Below are 17,845 nucleotides of genomic sequence, written 5' to 3' on the forward strand. Positions count from 1 at the left end.
AGCCACTTGCTTTAGGAGGGATAACGCGCAGAATCACATTCATTCGCAGACCCTCAGCCGGCTTGGCTTCCCTCAGTCGCTCGCTCCTCAGCTACAGAGGGCACTTAGCACGCTGGCAACTTCTCTCGTAATCTTGGGAAGAGCTCATCACACGGGTAGGCTTGCAAACATTTATGACATTGGCAGCCTGTTATAAATGCAACTATCCAAGTCAGAAGATGTTGATGAATATGTTTATATCAGTAGATTAATATTACTTTAACATTTCAAGGTTAAACGGTTCAGCGTCGACTTATTTGGCATTAATTGTATGACTTCCACTTGTAGATTGTTGAATTGTCAATATTGGAAATAGCTGTGCACATGTTATGTTAGGCTACAACTATCAGTTTTACTCAAGTTTTGTGTGTTTTCTGGTTGCCTTTCTATAACAATGTTTTAAATTAAGATCAGTGTGTTAATTAAAAGCTTAACTTAATGTCTGTGTATTCTATCCTGTTATTTAAGTAGGTATTGATTTTGGGGTTTAAAATAGCTATTTTATACATATAAACGAATGAGCATGAATGAAATGTGGAACTTTACCCCCCCGCCCTCCAATAGGTTTTTGCCAGGGCTGCAGTATCTTTATTTGAACCAATCTTAATATGGAAAATCCTGGGAGAGCTGCTGGTGTTTGAGCTGTACGGATGCTATTCCTGGAGCTGATTGATGTACATCAGCAGATGCAAAGAGGGAAGGAATGTGAGGCTTGAACTTTCAGCTCACTGCGGCCTTATTCCTTTACCAGCCAGCCATGTGTTAAGTGTACTGTTAATCAGAGCCACTTTTTTGTTGAAAAGATATCCTAAAAAGTTTTTTAAATGGTTAAAAATTGTTGAATGCAATGATTTTCATGATTAGATTAAGTTGGTTTGGTAGCTTTTAAGTTGAGTTTATTGTCATATGCACAAGTATGGTGAGGTGGAGGTTTAATTAAAATCTTGCTTGCAGCAGCATCACAGGTACAGGGATACAGACAAACACATAAATGACACCAAAACATTTCATAAAAGAGTGAATTTAAAAAAAAAAGACTGCAAATGCCTTTTCTGGAACCATGTAGGGTCCGAGTTTGAAATCCAGCCTTCTGAATGTGATCCGTGATCACATCTTGCCCAAGTCATTGGGTTTCAAATTATGTCCTGCTCCACAGACGTCAATACAAGAATCTATGATGAAGTTCCAATGACGTTCGAAGCTGCTGCCACCATGCTTCAGCTGTTGTCTTCCAGAAGAGAGCGACATTAGTCTTCCAGAAGAGAGCGGTCACGGTGGCACAGCGGTAGAGTTGCTGCCTTACAGCAAAATGTAGCGCCAGAGTCTCGGGTTCGACCCCGACTACGGGTGCTGTCTGTATGGAGTTTGTACGTTCTCCCCTTGATCTGCGTGGGTTTTCTCCAAGATCTTCAGTTTCCTCCCACATTCCAAAGACGTACAGGTTTGTAAGTTAATTGGCTTGGTTAATTGGCTTGATAAAAAAAATGTAAAATTGTCCAAATTGACAATATGCAGAGCACTGCCCTGCCGACTACAAAATTCAGAAGGTTCAGAAGGTACACCAAGGCCCATCTGTTCTTTCCAGGTGGAGGGAAAGGATGCAATGAAACTATTTCAAAAATCACTAGGAGAGTCATCTCCTGGTGTATTGGCAAGTATTATTTCTCAATCATCACAAAGGTTCATGTTCAAAAGTCATAGGAGCAGAAGTAGGCCATTTGGTCCATCGCATCTACTCTGCCATTCAATCATGGTTCAGCTATCTTTCCCTCTCGACCCCATTCTCCTGCCTTCTCCCCATAACCCTCGACTCCACAACTAATCAAAGATCTCTGTGGATTGTTAACATATGATGAGCGTTTGACGGCACTGGGCCTGTACTCGCTGGAGTTTAGAAGGATGAGGGGGACCTCAATGAAAGTTACCAAATAGTGAAAGGCCTGGATAGAGTGGATGGGCTGAATGGCTTCAATCAATCAATCATCCTTTATTGTCATCTTGCAAAGCAACAGTTGTACAGTGCAAAATGAGAAGATGTTTCCCAGGGAATACCGGAGCATCGCACATGAAACTTAAAACATTTCACACATAATAACAGTAAAAACAATCCATCCCTGATGAAACAGTATAAATAGTTAAAAACGGGTAAAACAACAATGTTAAAATACAGTAAAAACAATCATTAAAATGTCCAGGGCAGCTGATCTGAGTGGCCAGTGCCAGAGTTATTAAAATGTTAGTGCAAAGTCGCAGAATCAGGTGACTGAGTACAGAGTGACTGTTTAGCAGCCTCACAGCCTGTGGCAGGAAGCTGTTTAGCAGTCTGGTAGTCTGGGCTTTGATGCTACGGTATCTCTTGCCTGATGGCAGGAGATCCAGGTGTGTGTGGAGGGGGTGCAGTTTGTCCTTAGCTATGCTCAGAGCTTTTGCTGCTATGATTTATGAACTTATGGATGTAGTATGCAAATTGGCTCCAGCATTCCTTACATAATCAAGTGACCATGTCTCAAAGGAAAGCATTTGGAAATTGTTAAAGTTATTAACCCTAATTTCAAAAGTTTTCTTAAGTTAACAATATTAGTTCTCATCATTTCAAACTGCACATAACCTTTAGGTATGAAAGTGAGTTCATAATTATAGTCAGAACAAAATATTCAAGGACAATTTCTAAATGTTTGAAAATGCACATAACCTTTAGGTATGAAAGTGAGTTAATAATTATATTCAGAACAAAATATTCAAGGACAATTTCTAAGTTTGAAAATGCATAACTCTAGATTGAGGGGCGATTTCTTCCCAGCTGTTATCAGGCAACTGAACCGTCCTCTCACCAACTAGAGAGCGGTCCTGACCTCCCATCTACCTCATTGGAGACCTTCCAACTATCTTAAATCTAACTTTACTGGACTTTATATTGCATCAAAAAGCTTTTCACTGTACCTCAGTATACATAATAATAAACTAAACTAAACTATTGTCCTGACAAAAAAGTTGTGTACTAAACTCTTATTTCTCAGAGCTATTCTTAGCTCATAGTTATGTTACAGTGATTTGATGAAGAGTTAGTCATGGAGACATGCAGCATGAAAACAAGCCCAACTTGCCCACACCTACAAAATGTACCATCGACACTGATCCCCACCTGCCTGTGTTTGGCCCATTTTTCATAAAACCTGTCCTATCCATGTATCTGTCTAAATGTTTCTTAAATGTTGCAATAGTACCTGTCTCAACTACCTCATCTGGCAGCTCGTTCCATATACCTACCACCTTTTGTGTAAAAAATGTTACACCTCGGGTTCCACTTAAATCTTTCCGCCCTCAACTTAAACCGACGTACTCTGGTTTGCGATTCCCCTACTCTGGGCAAGAGAGTGCATTTACTCAATCTACTCATTGCATGATTTTTATGCACCTCTATAAACATAGTATATAATGGTAGAAGAAATAAAAGTTCAGTGTGTGTATACATATGCACACATGCTCAATAAATAACAAATATAGTGCAATAATAATAATAGTCTGTTGCAGTTCAGAGTTTTTTTTAAAAATATTTAATATAATCTTTAAACATCTGCCTAAGAATACTACCTATTCATCCTTCACCATTTTGCCTTTATAGATATGTATATAGCGCCGCAGAATTGTGCACCTATCCCCCCCCCCCTCCCCCCTTGTGTCTTGTTTTCTGTTTCTTGTTTTTTGTACTAAATTATATGTATGCACTGAGTCCGAGCTGCTTTTAATTTCATTGTACATGTATAGTGACAATAAATGGCATATCATATCATATCATTTGTTGTCGTGTTTAATAGCCTGATGGCTGTAAGTAAGAAGCTGTTCCTGAACCTGGACGTTACAGTTTTGAGGCTCCTGTACCTTCTTTCCGATGGCAATGGTGAGATGAGTGTGTGGCCAAGATGATGTGGGTCTTTGATGATGTTTGGCTGCCTTTTTGAGGCAGTGACTACGATAGATCCCTTCAATGGTGGGGAGGTCAAAGCCAGTGATGGACTGGGCAGTGTTCACAACTTTTTGTAGTCTTTTCCGCTCTTGGACGTTCAAGTTGCCGAACCAGGCCACGATGCAACCAGTCAGAATGCTCTCTACCGTGCACCTGTAGAAGTTCAGGAAAATCCTCTTTGACATACCGACACTCCGTAATCTTCTCAGGAAGTAGAGTCACTGATGTGCTTTCTTTATAATTGTATTAGTGTGCCGGATCCAGGAAAGATCTTCGGAAATGTGCACGCCCAGGAATTTTAAGTTTTTGACCCTCTCCACCATTGATGTAAACATGAACTCTCTGCATCCTTTCCAGCTTGACAATATCTTTCCTATAACATGGTGCCAAAACTGGACACAATATTTTAAATGCGGCCTCACCAACATGTTGTACAACTGTAACATGACCTCCCATTGTCTAGATTCACTGTGTGTAGGAAGGAACTGCAGGTGCTGGTTTTAACCAAAGATAGACACAAAAAGCTGGAGGAACTCAGCGGGTCAGACAGTATCTCTGGGTAAAAGGCATAGATGTGGTTTCGGGTCAAGACCTTATGATCCTGCTTGTGTCCGATAATCTCCAGATAAACTTATGAATTACTGAACAAGCTTGTTTCATTCTTACCAACATATGTTCTGGAAATTTTCCTCGATAAACATTGTGCAACGCCATGTTTTTGGTGTGAAGTGGGAAGGTCACTGGTTCGACATCAGCCAGAAATAATCAAATACCAGCTGACATGCGGAAGACCAGCGAGTGGGTGAGCACTATTGAAAATGCCACGTGTCACCGTTTGGATGAGATGTGTTATTGATTCTGCCTCTTCCAGATGGACGCAAGCATTTCATACACCAAAGGACACCAGAAGTGTTCTTCCCGGTGACCCATCCAGTGTTTTTCTCTCAATTAAACTCATTAAAGTTGATTATGTGGGAAGGAACTGCAGATGCTGGTTTAAACGGAAGATAGTCAATGCCTACTATGTTCTGTTGTGCTGAAGCAAAGCAAGAATTTCATTGTCCTATCAGGGACACATGACAATAAACTCTCTTGAATCCTGAAAAGCTGGAGTAACTCAGCGGGACAGGCAACATCTCTGACGAAGGGTCTCGACCTGAAACGCCACCCATTCCTTTTCTCCAGAGATGCTATGCTGCCTGTGTTACTCCAGCTTTTTGTGTCAATGTTCATTAAAAGTTGATTGACTGGACATTATCTCATGATGTTGGAGCGTGGATCACATATTGTCCATGTGGCCTCGGCACCTACGCTCTAAAAGTTCTTCATTTGTTGTGTAACCTTTGGGGTAGACTTGAAGTGGCGATAGTTGCTGTGTACGTTTTAGAACAAAGAACAATATTTTATTTTATTATTGTCGAGTGTACCGAGGTACAGTGAAAAGCTGCTTTTGTTTCCGTGATATCCAGTCAAAGAGAGGACTCTGCATGAATACAATCACGCTGCCCACAGTGCGCAGGTAACGGTTACAACAACATTTCAATACATGCCATGTGTACCGTCTTAAGAGTTTTAAATATGTATGCTTCTACATAGTGGATTATAGACTGACTTACTAAGTTTATTACTAAATATGTGTTACAGATTGTGACTGTGACAGAGCCTTACAGTCATGGCACCAAAGAAGAAAAATATTAAAAAGAATAAAGCAGAAACTAAGGACACGACTGTCATTGTGGAAGAAAGTACGATCATCCATTTAAATGGCGTGAATGGCCTTGTAGACGGAGGCAATGGTTTTAGTTGTATTTCAACTGAGATTTCCAACTCATTCCACAGTTCCAACCTCTTGGAAGCCATCAACAGAATGAGGCAAGAAAATTTTCTGTGTGATCTAACCATTTCCACAAAAACCAAGTCATTTGAGGTTCACAAAGTAGTGGTGGCTTCTTGCAGCGAGTACTTCAGGAATATCCTGAAGAAAGACCCATCCACACAAAGAATAGACCTGAATGAAATCTCTCCAGTCGGTCTTGTCACGGTCATCACTTACGCGTACAGTGGAAAGATCACGTTGTCATTGTATACCATTGCCAGCACAATAGCAACAGCCAACCTGCTCCAGATCCATTCTCTCCTGAAGATGTGCTGTGACTTTTTAATGCAGGAAATCAACGTTGAGAATTGCATGTATATCGCTAATATTGCAGAAACATACGGACTTAAAGGCACCAAGGAAGCGGCACGTAAATTCATAACTGAACATTTCCCGGAGTTTTCAGAAAGGGACCAGTTCTTGAAGCTAACGTTTGAACAAATAATGGAGTTCATGCTGGATGATGCCCTGCAGTTACCTTCAGAACTTGCAGCATTCCAGATCGTAATGAAATGGCTGGACTTTGATAATAAAAGGGTGAAATATGCGGCAGATTTACTGAACAGCATTCGGTTCGGTACCATTTCAGCGCAGGATCTGGTGAATCACGTTCAAACTGTGCCGAGAATGATGCAAGATTTAGAATGTCACAAGTTTCTTGTCGAAGCCATGAACTATCATCTCCTCCCCTATCAACAAAACACCTTGCAGTCAAGAAGGACAAAAGTTCGGAGTGGCCTTAAAGTTCTAGTCATAGTGGGCGGCCGTCAAGAGCTAACGGAAAAGGCACTCAGCAGGGATGTTATCTATAGGGATCCGGATCGGATTTGGAACAAACTGTCTGAAATGCCTTACAAGAGCTTCAATCAGTGTGTGTCTGTGATGGATGGGTTTCTCTATGTAGCCGGAGGAGAAGATCAAAATGATGCCAGGAATCAGGCCAAACATGCCGTGGGCAACTTCTGCAGGTAATTAATAATAGTCACTCGAAAGTAACTGTATGTATTTTAAATTTCGTAAAAATGTGTCCACGTTTCAACACGCACGGGGAAGTTAAAAATGAATTGAAAGTTTCTACCAAGCAATTTGGAATTGCATTTTATTTTAAAATATAATACTGGCATTTTGGATCATGGAAATTTGCCCTTATGGGATTCACAAATCACTAGCTGGAAGTTTGAACATACTGAATAAAAAATTGTCCTTGAGGAATTTACGTGAGGGAAACAAAAACTAAATGAACACAAAACCCACAAGAAACAATAAATTCAGTCAATTTCTGTCAGGAGTTACGGAAAATTGCGAAGGATATGTTTTAGGAACACCGCTTATTCAGCATTGCGGATCAAGGTTGTATTTCAGAATCGATTTTCAGCAACTCTCAATATTGTTCAATAAGATTCCATATTTAACTCATCTGCAAAATGATTCAACGTGGCCTGCCTCAGAGAGTGACTTCTTGTCCATGTCTATTGCTGTTTAGTTTAGAGATACAGTGCAGAAACAGGCCTTCGGCCCACCGAGTCCACGCCGACTAGCGATCCCCGCACACTAACACTATCCTACACACACTAGGGACAATTTACAGATGTCAATTAGTCTGCAAACCTGTACATCTTTGGAGTGTGGGAGGAAACTGGAGCACCCAGGGAAAACCCACGCGGTCACAGGGAGAGCGCACAAACTCCATATAGACAGCACCAGTAGTCAGGATCGAACCTGGGTTTCCGACATTGTAAGACAGGAACTCTACCGATGTGTCACCATGCCGTGCGCAACCGCTGCACCACCGTCATGAAACTGGCCCATGATCAGTGAGGCCCAGTGGTAGAGTTGCTGTCTTACATAAGATACTTTCCGCTCCCTAAAGTGTGATACAGTGGCACAACGGTAGAGTTGCTGCCTCACGGCGCCAGAGATCTGGGTTCGATCCTGATTGCGGGTGCTGTCTGGATGGAGTTTCTTCCCAGAGGCCATTCGGACTGTAAACGCCTATCTCACCAGGGACTAACTCTACTGAACGTTTTTCCTTCCATTATTTATTATGTAAAAGAATATGTGTGTTATGATTGTGTTTATAGGTTGTTTGTCTTTTTGCACAAAAGTCCGCGAGCATTGCCACTTTCATTTCACTGCACATCTCGTATGTGTATGTGACAAATAAACTTGACTTGACTTGACTTGATGGAGTTTGTACGTTCTCCCCATGACCACGTGGCTTTTCTCTGGGTGCTCCGGTTTCCCCCCACACTCCAAAGGCAGCGGGTTGCAGGTTAATTGGCCTCTGTAAATGAAATTGCCTTGAATGCGTCAGAAGTAGATGAGAAATTTGGGATAACATAACACATTGGATAGCGTTAGTTCACGGGGTGACCGCTGGTTAGTGATGATTCGGTGGGCAAAAGGGCTTGTTTCTTCACTGGAGATCTAAAGTAAAGTACAGACTAATGTAACTAGTGTCAGTGGGTGATCGATGGTCAGCGTGGATTCAGTGGGCCAAAGGGGCTGTTTCTGCACTGTATCTCTAAACTAAACAAAGTGATTTGACATCACTAAGTCATGCTGCCAGAAAGACCAACTATCCAAATAATGACAGAACTGGAATGTTAGTGAATATCTCCAACATTATCCAGCACTGAAAGAAATTATTCAAATTAATTACTTTTTTATTAACATACTAATAAAACATACTATCATGTTTTTTTTTACTATACTAAATATAGTAATTTAACCTACTAGACAAATTAGAAAATGTTACATTTTTCTAGATAAAACACATATTATTTTATCTAAGGTACACAAAAATGCTGGAGAAACTCAGCGAGTGCAGCAGCATCTATGGAGCGAAGGAAATAAGCAACGTTTCGGGCCGAAACCCTTCTTCAGATTTTATCTAAATGCATTAAAAACAATGCCCTATAGGCAGTTTCTCTCTGCTGAAATGCCTAGTCTATGCCAAGTTCAGATTCATCAAATCGCACCAGCTTCTCGTTTACACCCAACAAACGGCTAACAATGGCCTGTTTCCTTTATCATCGTTACTTTTTTGCATATCTCTCATTCATTGTTCTTTATCTCTCCACATCATCGTCTATATCTCTCATTTCCCTTATCCCTAACCAGTCTGAAGAAGGCTCTCGACCTGAAACGTCACCCATTCCTTTGCTTAAGAGATGCTACCCGTCCCGCTGAGTTACTCCAGCTTTTTGTGTCTTAACTTCAGATTCATCGTCTGACTTTCCAGCCAGACGGAAGGGTGTTGTGGCTCCACTGCCGGACTCCACAAGGAGTCAGAGTGCAACGGTGTTAACAGTGATGCATGGATTGTCAGGAGGTTCAGTACTTCCACAATCATTTGAACGGCCCCCAAAATGGATCTGGATTCTCCATCTGCACATCTCTGCTAAAATAAGTAGTGCACTGCTTTACTCTGGAAACCTTCAGAGAGATATTTTCATTAAATAGTTATGCTTTTTACAAATTTAACATTTGTACCATTAACATGGAACATTGAGACAATATAAGGTATCCACTGTTTAATCATCTAAATTGTTTTCATTTATTGCATTTGACCATTGAACATATCTATGTGAATATTGGCTTTGGACTATCAATTAGTCTCTCATTGAGAGGTGGTGTTCTCTAACTAATGCATTTAAAAATGTAAATCCCATTTAATGAATCAATAAATGCTACGTTAAAGTTGAGTAAAATGCAAAACTGAACTATAAATGGACCATAATTTGCTGTCAAAGGAGAGGAACGGCTGCAAAGAACAGTTTAAAAACCCATGTACAATAATGTTATATTCACCTCACCTACCGCATTGGTGTTCCTGATGTGGCCTCCTGTACATTGGTGAGACCAAGCGTGGACTCGGCAATCGTTTTGCTGAACGCTCGGTCCAACAAGTCCTGCTGGGTCTCCTGGTTGCTAACCATTATAACTCCCCTTCCCATTCCCACACTGACCTTTCTGTCCTGGGCCTCCTCCATTGTTAGAGTTAGGCCACATGCAAACTGGAGGAACAGCACCTTGTATTCCACTTGAGTAGCTTACAACCCAATGTTGTATGAACATTGAATTATTCAATTTTAGGTAACCTTTCACCAAACCCCTCCACTTTTTCCCCCACAAAGCTTCACAATCTGCAAATCTTGAAATCTGGCTCACACCTTCTTTTCTTACCTTGTTCCAACCATTTGCCTATCAAACCCCCCACCCCCACACCTTCCCTCACCCGTTTCGACATTATCGTTTGGAGCTGCCTCTCCCCTTTTCCAGCTTTCTCCCCCCCCCCCTCCCCACCACTACAATTAGTCAGAAGAAGGGTCTCGACCTGAAACATCACCTTTCCCTGCTCTCCAGAGATGCTGCCTGACCTGCTGAGTTACTCTAGTACTTTGTGTCCTTTTGTATATTAACCAGCACCCACAGTTATTTGTCATATATAGTTAAATGTTTTAAATAATTTTAGTTACTGGAATTTCAGTTGCATTGTGTTCTTTTTTTAATTGACTCATTGTTTGGGACATTTCTGAATTAGTGGGACATTTGTGGTGTTGCACGGTGGCGCAGTGGTAGAGTTGCAGCCTTACAACGCCAGAGACCAGGGTTCAATCCTGACTACGGGGGCTGTCTGTATGAAGTTTGGAGGTTCTCCCCAGTTTTCTCTGGTCCCTCCCGTACCTCAAATATGTACTGGTTTGTAAGTGAATTAGCTTTGTTTAAATTGTCCCTAGTGAGTAGGTGTTAGTGAATGGTGTAATCGCTGGTCAGCACTGACTCAGTGGGCCAAAGGGCCTGTTTCCACGCTGTATCTTTAAAGTCTAAAGCTGAGTCCTAAACCCTTTAAGGCTTGGTAGATAAATATATAATGCACTGTGATGTTGAAACACACAATATTAGACAAAGGTTTGTGAATCACTGAAACACTGCCACATTAAACAAAATTCAAGTGTACTTAGGAAAAATAAGAAATCCTGATACCTGACCCATACAAATCAAGAATCTGTCCATTTCCGCCTTAAAAATATCCATTGACGTGGCCTCCACACCGCCTGTGGCAATGAATTCCACAGATTCACCACCCTCTGACGAAATACATTTCTCCTCATCTCCTTTCAAAAGGTACGTCCTTTTATTCGGAAGTTATGCCCCCTGGTCCTCAACTCTCCCACAAGTGGAAACATCGTCTCCACATTCACGTAGCTGATTTACATCTCTAAACTAAACTAACCTAAAAAGATGCAAAATGCTGGAGTATCATGGCGGGTCAGGTAGTATCTGTGGAGAGCATGACCAGATAACATTTTGGGTTGGGGCCCTTCAGTCTGATTGTGGTGAGGGGAGGTGGGGACAAGATGCATCTTGGCAAGTGATAGGTGGATACAAGCGAGGGTGGGGGTTGATTGGCAGATGGTTGGACAAAGACCAGGGATGAAAAGACAAAAAAGTGTAAGATAAGGATAGGAGAGGAACACATTTTGAAGCCAGAGGAATGAGTATTGGTGGAGGAGAACAGGGGGATGGAGGAGGCAAAAAATGGGTGTGAAATCAAGTGGGACACAGGGTGAGAAAGGGAGGAAGAGGTGGAGAAGGGAGGGGAGTTGTTTGTAGGTGAGCTACTTAAAATTGGAGAATTCAATGATCATACCATGGAATCGCAAGGGTTCCAAGGAGATAGCTGAATGGATAGCAAATTGGCTTCATGGAAGGAAGCAGATGGTGATGGTGGAAGGTTGTTTCTTGGACAGAAAAACCTTTGACTAGTGGTCTGCCTCATGTTTCGGTCCTGGGCCCATTACTTTGTCATCTACATCAATTATTTGGATGAGAACATACAGGGCAAGATTAGCAAGTTTGCTGATGGTACAAAAGTTGGTGGTTTTGCAGATAGCGAAGATGATTGTGAAGGATTGCAACAGGATCTGGATCGATTGGCCAGGTGGGCTGAGGAATGGTTGATGAGGGCAGGACCTACACAGTAAATGGTAGGCCTCTTGGTGGTGTTGTAGAGCAGATGGATCTAGGAGTACAGGTGCATGGTTCCTTGAAGGTCGAGTCGCAGGTAGATAAGGTGGTCAAAAAGGCTTTTGGCAATTTGGCCTTCATCAGTCAGAGTATTGAGTATAGAAGTTGGGAGGTCATGTTGCAGTTGTATAAGACATTGCTGAGATTACATTTAGAGTATTGTCTTCAGTTCTGTTCACTGTGTTATAGGAAAGATATTGTCATGCTTGTCGTAGGTTGTCGCCAGGAATACGCAGGTTGTCGCCAGGTGACGTTGGTTGTTGCCGGGTGCTGACTTCGGTGAATTCCATTGGCGACTACCAACGTCAACCGGCGACAGGTACCGGCGGCTGAATTGTCTTCAGTTGTCGCCGACAGGATCGTAGCTTGGCGCAGGTGGACGTAGGTTGACTTTGGTTGGCGTAGGTTGTCGCCTCTGTGGTTGTAGGTTGTCGTAGGTGTGGTCATAGGTGGACGTCCTAATGGGGTCGCTGGTTGTCGGTAGCTTGCCGTAGCTTGACATCGACTAAGTGGTAGGTTGTCATAGCTTGTCGAAGACATTGTCGTGGGGGGGGGTCCAGTTGCCGCCTTTTCAACGACCTGCTAGGACTGTGACAGTCGCCGGAAGCCGCCAAAAAAATCTTTAGCCTCCAATGTCCTCTGTGGTAGAAAATTGCACAGGCTCACACCAATCTCTGAATGAAGAAATCCCTCCTGATTTTGGTTCCAATTGATTAACTTTATAACTCTTCAGGAAATAATTAAGGTATGTTCGTTGCCCGTTTAAATTTCATATCAAGAGTCAATTCATCTCTTCAAATGTGGAAAGCAAGTATTTAAGGCAGATCAAAATCAATTCATGCAGTTGATAGCTTTCATTTAAGGAGTGTAGGAAGGAAAGCAGATACTGGTTGACACCAAAGATAGACACAAAGCACTGGAATAATTCAGCAGACCGGGCAGAGTCTCTAGAGAAAAGGAATAGGTGACGTTTCTTCTTCGTAATCCGAGGAGGTTAATTTGAAAATTAGCTCGGCTATTAACTAATCTTCTGACCTTAAATGAATTTTATTCAATGTTTCTTCACTATTTTCTATCAATGTTATTAAAAACGTTTACAGGCCCTTTGGCCCACCGTGTCCGTGCCAACCAGTGATGACCTTATACACTAGCACTATCGTACACCCTATAGACAATTTACAATTTTTACCGAAGCCAAATTAACCTACAAACCTGTACGTCTTTGGGGTATGGGAAGAAACTAGAACACCCAGGGAAAACGCACGCGGTCACAGTGAGAACGTCCAAACTCCGTACAGACAGCACCTATAGTCAGGATTGAACCCAGCAGCAACTCTAAGGCAGCAACTCTACCGCTGCTCCACCATGCCACAGTGGTTTGAGAACACTTGAGAAAATATCATGAAGTTTGGTTATGTGTATTTACATTTGCTTTTATTTTTTCCAGATACGACCCTCGATTCAATACTTGGATTCATCTGGCAAACATGATCCATAGACGTACCCACTTCAGCCTAAATGGTTTCAATGGTTTAATCTTTGCAGTTGGGGGGAGGAATCCAGATGGTCTCCTTGCTTCTGTTGAATGCTATGTGCCAGCAACCAACAAATGGCATCTTAAAGAGCCTTTGGAGGTGTCCAGGTGCTGCCATGCCTCTGCTGTGATAGATGGGAAAATCCTGGTGACTGGGGGCTACATCAATAACTCCTACTCCCGCATGGTCTCGGCCTACGATCCCTCGGCAGACAGTTGGCAAGATGCGGCCAACCTGAGCACACCCAGAGGATGGCACTGCGCCATCTCCCTCTTAGACCGCGTGTACGTGTTGGGTGGGAGTCAGCTAGGGGGTCGCGGTGAGAGGATTGACGTGCTTCCGATTGAATGTTACAGCCCTCGCACCGGGCAGTGGTGCCACTCTGCCCCTCTCCCTCTGGGCGTCAGCACTGCCGGTGTTACGAATCTTGACAATAAGATCTATTTAGTGGGCGGGTGGAATGAGGTGGCGAAGAAATATAAGAAATGTATCCAGTGTTTCAACCCAGATCTCAATGAGTGGGCTGAGGAAGGAGACCTCCCGGAGGGGGTAGTTGGCTTATCCTGCTGTGTTTTTACCATGCCTAAACAAAGGTCACAAGAATCCAGGACTAGTTCCGTTTCATCAGTTCCAGTCAGTATCTGATTTGGAGGAAAACGTTTTGCATCAGTGCCAAAATTGCACAGAAATGCTTGGCCATAAATTAACAATGAAATCAGTGTTCATTGTTGGATGCAAAAGATTTTCTGAATTGGATTAATAAGGAACCATTGAGAGGCAGATCATTGCTTTTGAAAGGTGTACATATCGTAATGCTGTGTTCGAAGTAGTTGTTTGAAGGGGGGGGGGGGGGGGGGCGAGTCTCAGTGGTGTGACGCAGCATGGCATGTAGCGATAGGTACTAGTAGTCAGAAGGTCATTCAACTCTAGCCAAGGATACAACATTCATTTAACAGCCCAACCATTTATGTTTGTTGATGAGGCAATTAAAACTTGGTGATTTTTATTACAGATTGAAACTAAAATATTTGGTTTAGTCGAGTCATACCATACAATTGTAGTTTTATAAAATTTCCTTGGAAAATATTAAGTTTACTAGACTAAGTGGGACCCGTTGGGTCCCAGCATCACACAGGAGGGCTGGTCACCAAAGCAATATTCCACCTCTCCACCAATTCCAATATTGCTCGCCAGTGTGGTGGTGGGGGGGGGGGGGGGGGGGCTTTCTGTTGTGCTAGTATGGGTGTTGCGGGCTGAAGGTACTGGTTTCCATAGTTCTAGTATAGACATTGTGGGCCGAATGGATTCTTTGACTGGCAGTCAAATTTTGAAACGATTTTAAAAGCCAAGCCAAGGCAAACAATTGGGCAGTAGCCACCTGACAACCAAAATTCATTTTGTGAACACAAACTTTTTAAAAAGGCGAGGCAAACAATTGGGCAGTAGCCACTTTGCAGCCGCATCAAGTGGAGTAGACGTGCGTTCAGTGATATTCGCAGCTCAGAGAGCCGTGACCCTCTCGTTTCCTGGGTCTGGCAGAAACTGAGTGAGGGACTTCCGGGTTTTATGGTCCCTTCCCCCTGTCGCCAGTGGGGGCAGCAGGGCGAATATTTTAAAAAGATTAATTTCTCTCTGGTTTTTTTATCAATGGGAAAAATCCTCCGGTCCCGGAAGGCGGAGGGGGGCTCTGAGTGAGGTAGCCAAAAATGACGGCAGTAGGTGGCAGCGTTCTCTCGGAAATCGCAACATAGTGGGCCAAAAGCGGTCAAGATCAGACTTTTAGTAATATAGATTTTCAGTACCTACTGAAACGAGCTGATGTGTAACTTTGCAGAACAATTCAAATTACTGAGAGATTCTTGGCGGAAAACCTTGAGGAAGTCACTTAATCTTTAATATTGGTCCGAGTTCTTATCAAACATTTTTTTTTGCATTATCCATTTATTTGCCAGAGACAAACTGGTCTTTGTTTCTTGGGTGTGGGGCATGTCAGCTGCCTTTTGTTGCCACGGTATGGAATGAGTTGGTCAGGAACAAATAATAGAACCCCATAGAGAATTTAGTGAAGTTACTGAGAGATTCTTGGTGGAAGACATTTAGGAAATGCGGCAGCCAAATTTGACAATTCTGCCTGTTTTTATTACAAATTATAGAGTTTTAAAAATGGATTTTGTTATTTTTCCTAAGTACACTTGAATTTTGTTTAATGTGGCAGTGTTTCAGTGATTCACAAGCTTTTGTCTAATATTGTGTGTTTCAACATCACGGTGCATTATATATTTATCAACCAAGCCTTCAAGGGTTTATGACTCCACTTTAGACTTTAGAGATACAGCGTGGAAACAGGCCCTTTGGCCCACCGAGTCTGGGCTGACCAGCGATCCCTGTGCACTAGCACTATCCTACACGCTAGGGACAACTTACAACGTGCAGAAGCCAATTAACCTGCAAACCTGCATGTCTTTCGAATGGCGGAGGAAACCGGAGCACCCGGAGAAAACCCATACAGACACAGGGAGAAAGTGTACAGACAGGACCTGTAGTCAGGATCGAACCCAGATCTCTGGTGCTGTATGGCAGCAACTCTACCATTGCGCCACCTTCCCGCCCTTCAAAAAATGCTGTTTTAAATTTTCCAAGATAATATGAGGAACTGAAAATTATATTGTCGAACATTATATGACTCACAATGAGTCCAATTTTGTTGATTTGGTAGATAAAGGTTTTCAATGTATCTCGGTATACGTGACAATAAACTAAACTAAAAGTTACCCAAACCCCTGCCCTATAACTTGCCAACATCTTCTGTTCCATCTCACTTTCCCCTGAATTATCCCAGCCAGAGACCCGGGTTCGATCCTGACTACGGGTACTGCCTCCATCAATACCATCAATAGTGTCACCTCCCTCAAACAGGTGACCATATACCCGAATCAGAAGCCATGGATGAACAGCGAGGTCAGGCTACTGCTGAAAGCACGGGACACCGCTTTCAGGTCAGGCGATGCTCGAGCCTACAGTTCATCCAGGGCTAACCTGAAGAGGGGCATCAGGAAGGCCAAGCACTGCCATAAGCTCAGGATTGAGGAGCACTTCAACAACAACTCCGACCCCCGACGCATGTGGCAAGGCATCCAGGCCATCACGGACTACAGACCCTCCAACACCACCCCCACATCCAGCGACGCCTCCTTCCTTGAGGAGCTTAATCACTTCTATGGCCGCTTCGACAGGGACAATCTAGAGACAGCCATCAAGGCTGTGCTACCTGCCGATCACCAACCCCTCACACTACGTGGCACCAACCCCTACAACGTGTACGTGGCACTGAGTAGGACTAATGCACGTAAGGCTGCTGGCCCTGACGGCATCCCCGGGCGCGTGCTCAGTGCCTGTGCTGCGCAGCTGACAGACGTCTGGACTGACATCTTCAACCTGTCACTTGCCCAAGCAGTTGTCCCCACTTGCCTTAAAGCCACCTCCATCGTGCCAGTGCCAAAACACTCCACTGCGGCAAGCCTCAACGACTTCCGCCCAGTTGCACTTACCCCCATCATCACCAAGTGCTTCGAGAGGCTGGTCCTGGCACACCTCAAAAGCTGCCTACCCCCCACACTGGATCCCTATCAGTTTGCCTACCGCAAGAACAGGAGTACGGAGGATGCCATCTCAACGGCACTTCACTCCGCCCTCTCCCACCTTGACAACAGAGACACTTATGTAAGAATGCTGTTCATCGATTACAGCTCAGCATTCAACACCACCATTATTCCATCAAAACTGATCACCAAACTCGGTAACCTGGGCATCGACCCCTCCCTCTGCAACTGGATACTGGACTTTCTAACCAACAGACCCCAGTCTGTGAGGTTAGACAAGCACACCTCTTCAACCCTCACCCTGAACACCGGCGTTCCTCAGGGCTGTGTGCTGAGCCCCCTCCTCTACTCCCTCTTCACCTATGACTGCACACCTGTACATGGTACTAACACCATCATCAAGTATGCAGATGATACAACGGTGATTGGCCTCATCAGCAACAACGATGAGCTGGCCTACAGGGAGGAGGTCCAGCACTTAGCAGCATGGTGCGCTGACAACAACCTGGCCCTTAACTCCAAGAAGACCAAGGAGCTCATTGTAGACTTCAGGAAGTCCAGAGGCGGCACGCACACCCCCATCCACATTAACGGGACGGAGGTGGAACGTGTTTCTAGCTTCAGGTTCCTGGGAGTCAACATCTCCGATGACCTCTCTTGGACCCACAATACCTCTACTCTGATCAAGAAGGCTCATCAGCGTCTCTTCTTCCTGAGGAGACTGAAGAAGGTCCATCTGCCTCCTCAGATCCTGGTGAACTTCTACCGCTGCACCATCGAGAGCATCCTTACCAACTGC

General features: G+C 43.6%; 1 protein-coding gene across 1 annotated transcript; it reads left to right on the forward strand.

The window, feature by feature from the left end:
- Positions 1-19: 19 nt before the first annotated feature.
- On the forward strand, positions 20-14,657 carry klhl31 (kelch-like family member 31). Its single transcript, XM_055636154.1, has 3 exons — positions 20-155; positions 5,648-6,847; positions 13,360-14,657. Exons 2-3 carry the CDS (start codon positions 5,676-5,678, stop codon positions 14,090-14,092), a joined length of 1,905 nt encoding a protein of 634 aa, XP_055492129.1. The 5' UTR covers positions 20-155; positions 5,648-5,675; the 3' UTR covers positions 14,093-14,657.
- Positions 14,658-17,845: the final 3,188 nt, after the last annotated feature.

Source organism: Leucoraja erinacea, chromosome 5, assembly GCF_028641065.1.
Source record: "Leucoraja erinacea ecotype New England chromosome 5, Leri_hhj_1, whole genome shotgun sequence".
In the NCBI taxonomy this organism is placed as follows: domain Eukaryota; kingdom Metazoa; phylum Chordata; class Chondrichthyes; order Rajiformes; family Rajidae; genus Leucoraja; species Leucoraja erinaceus.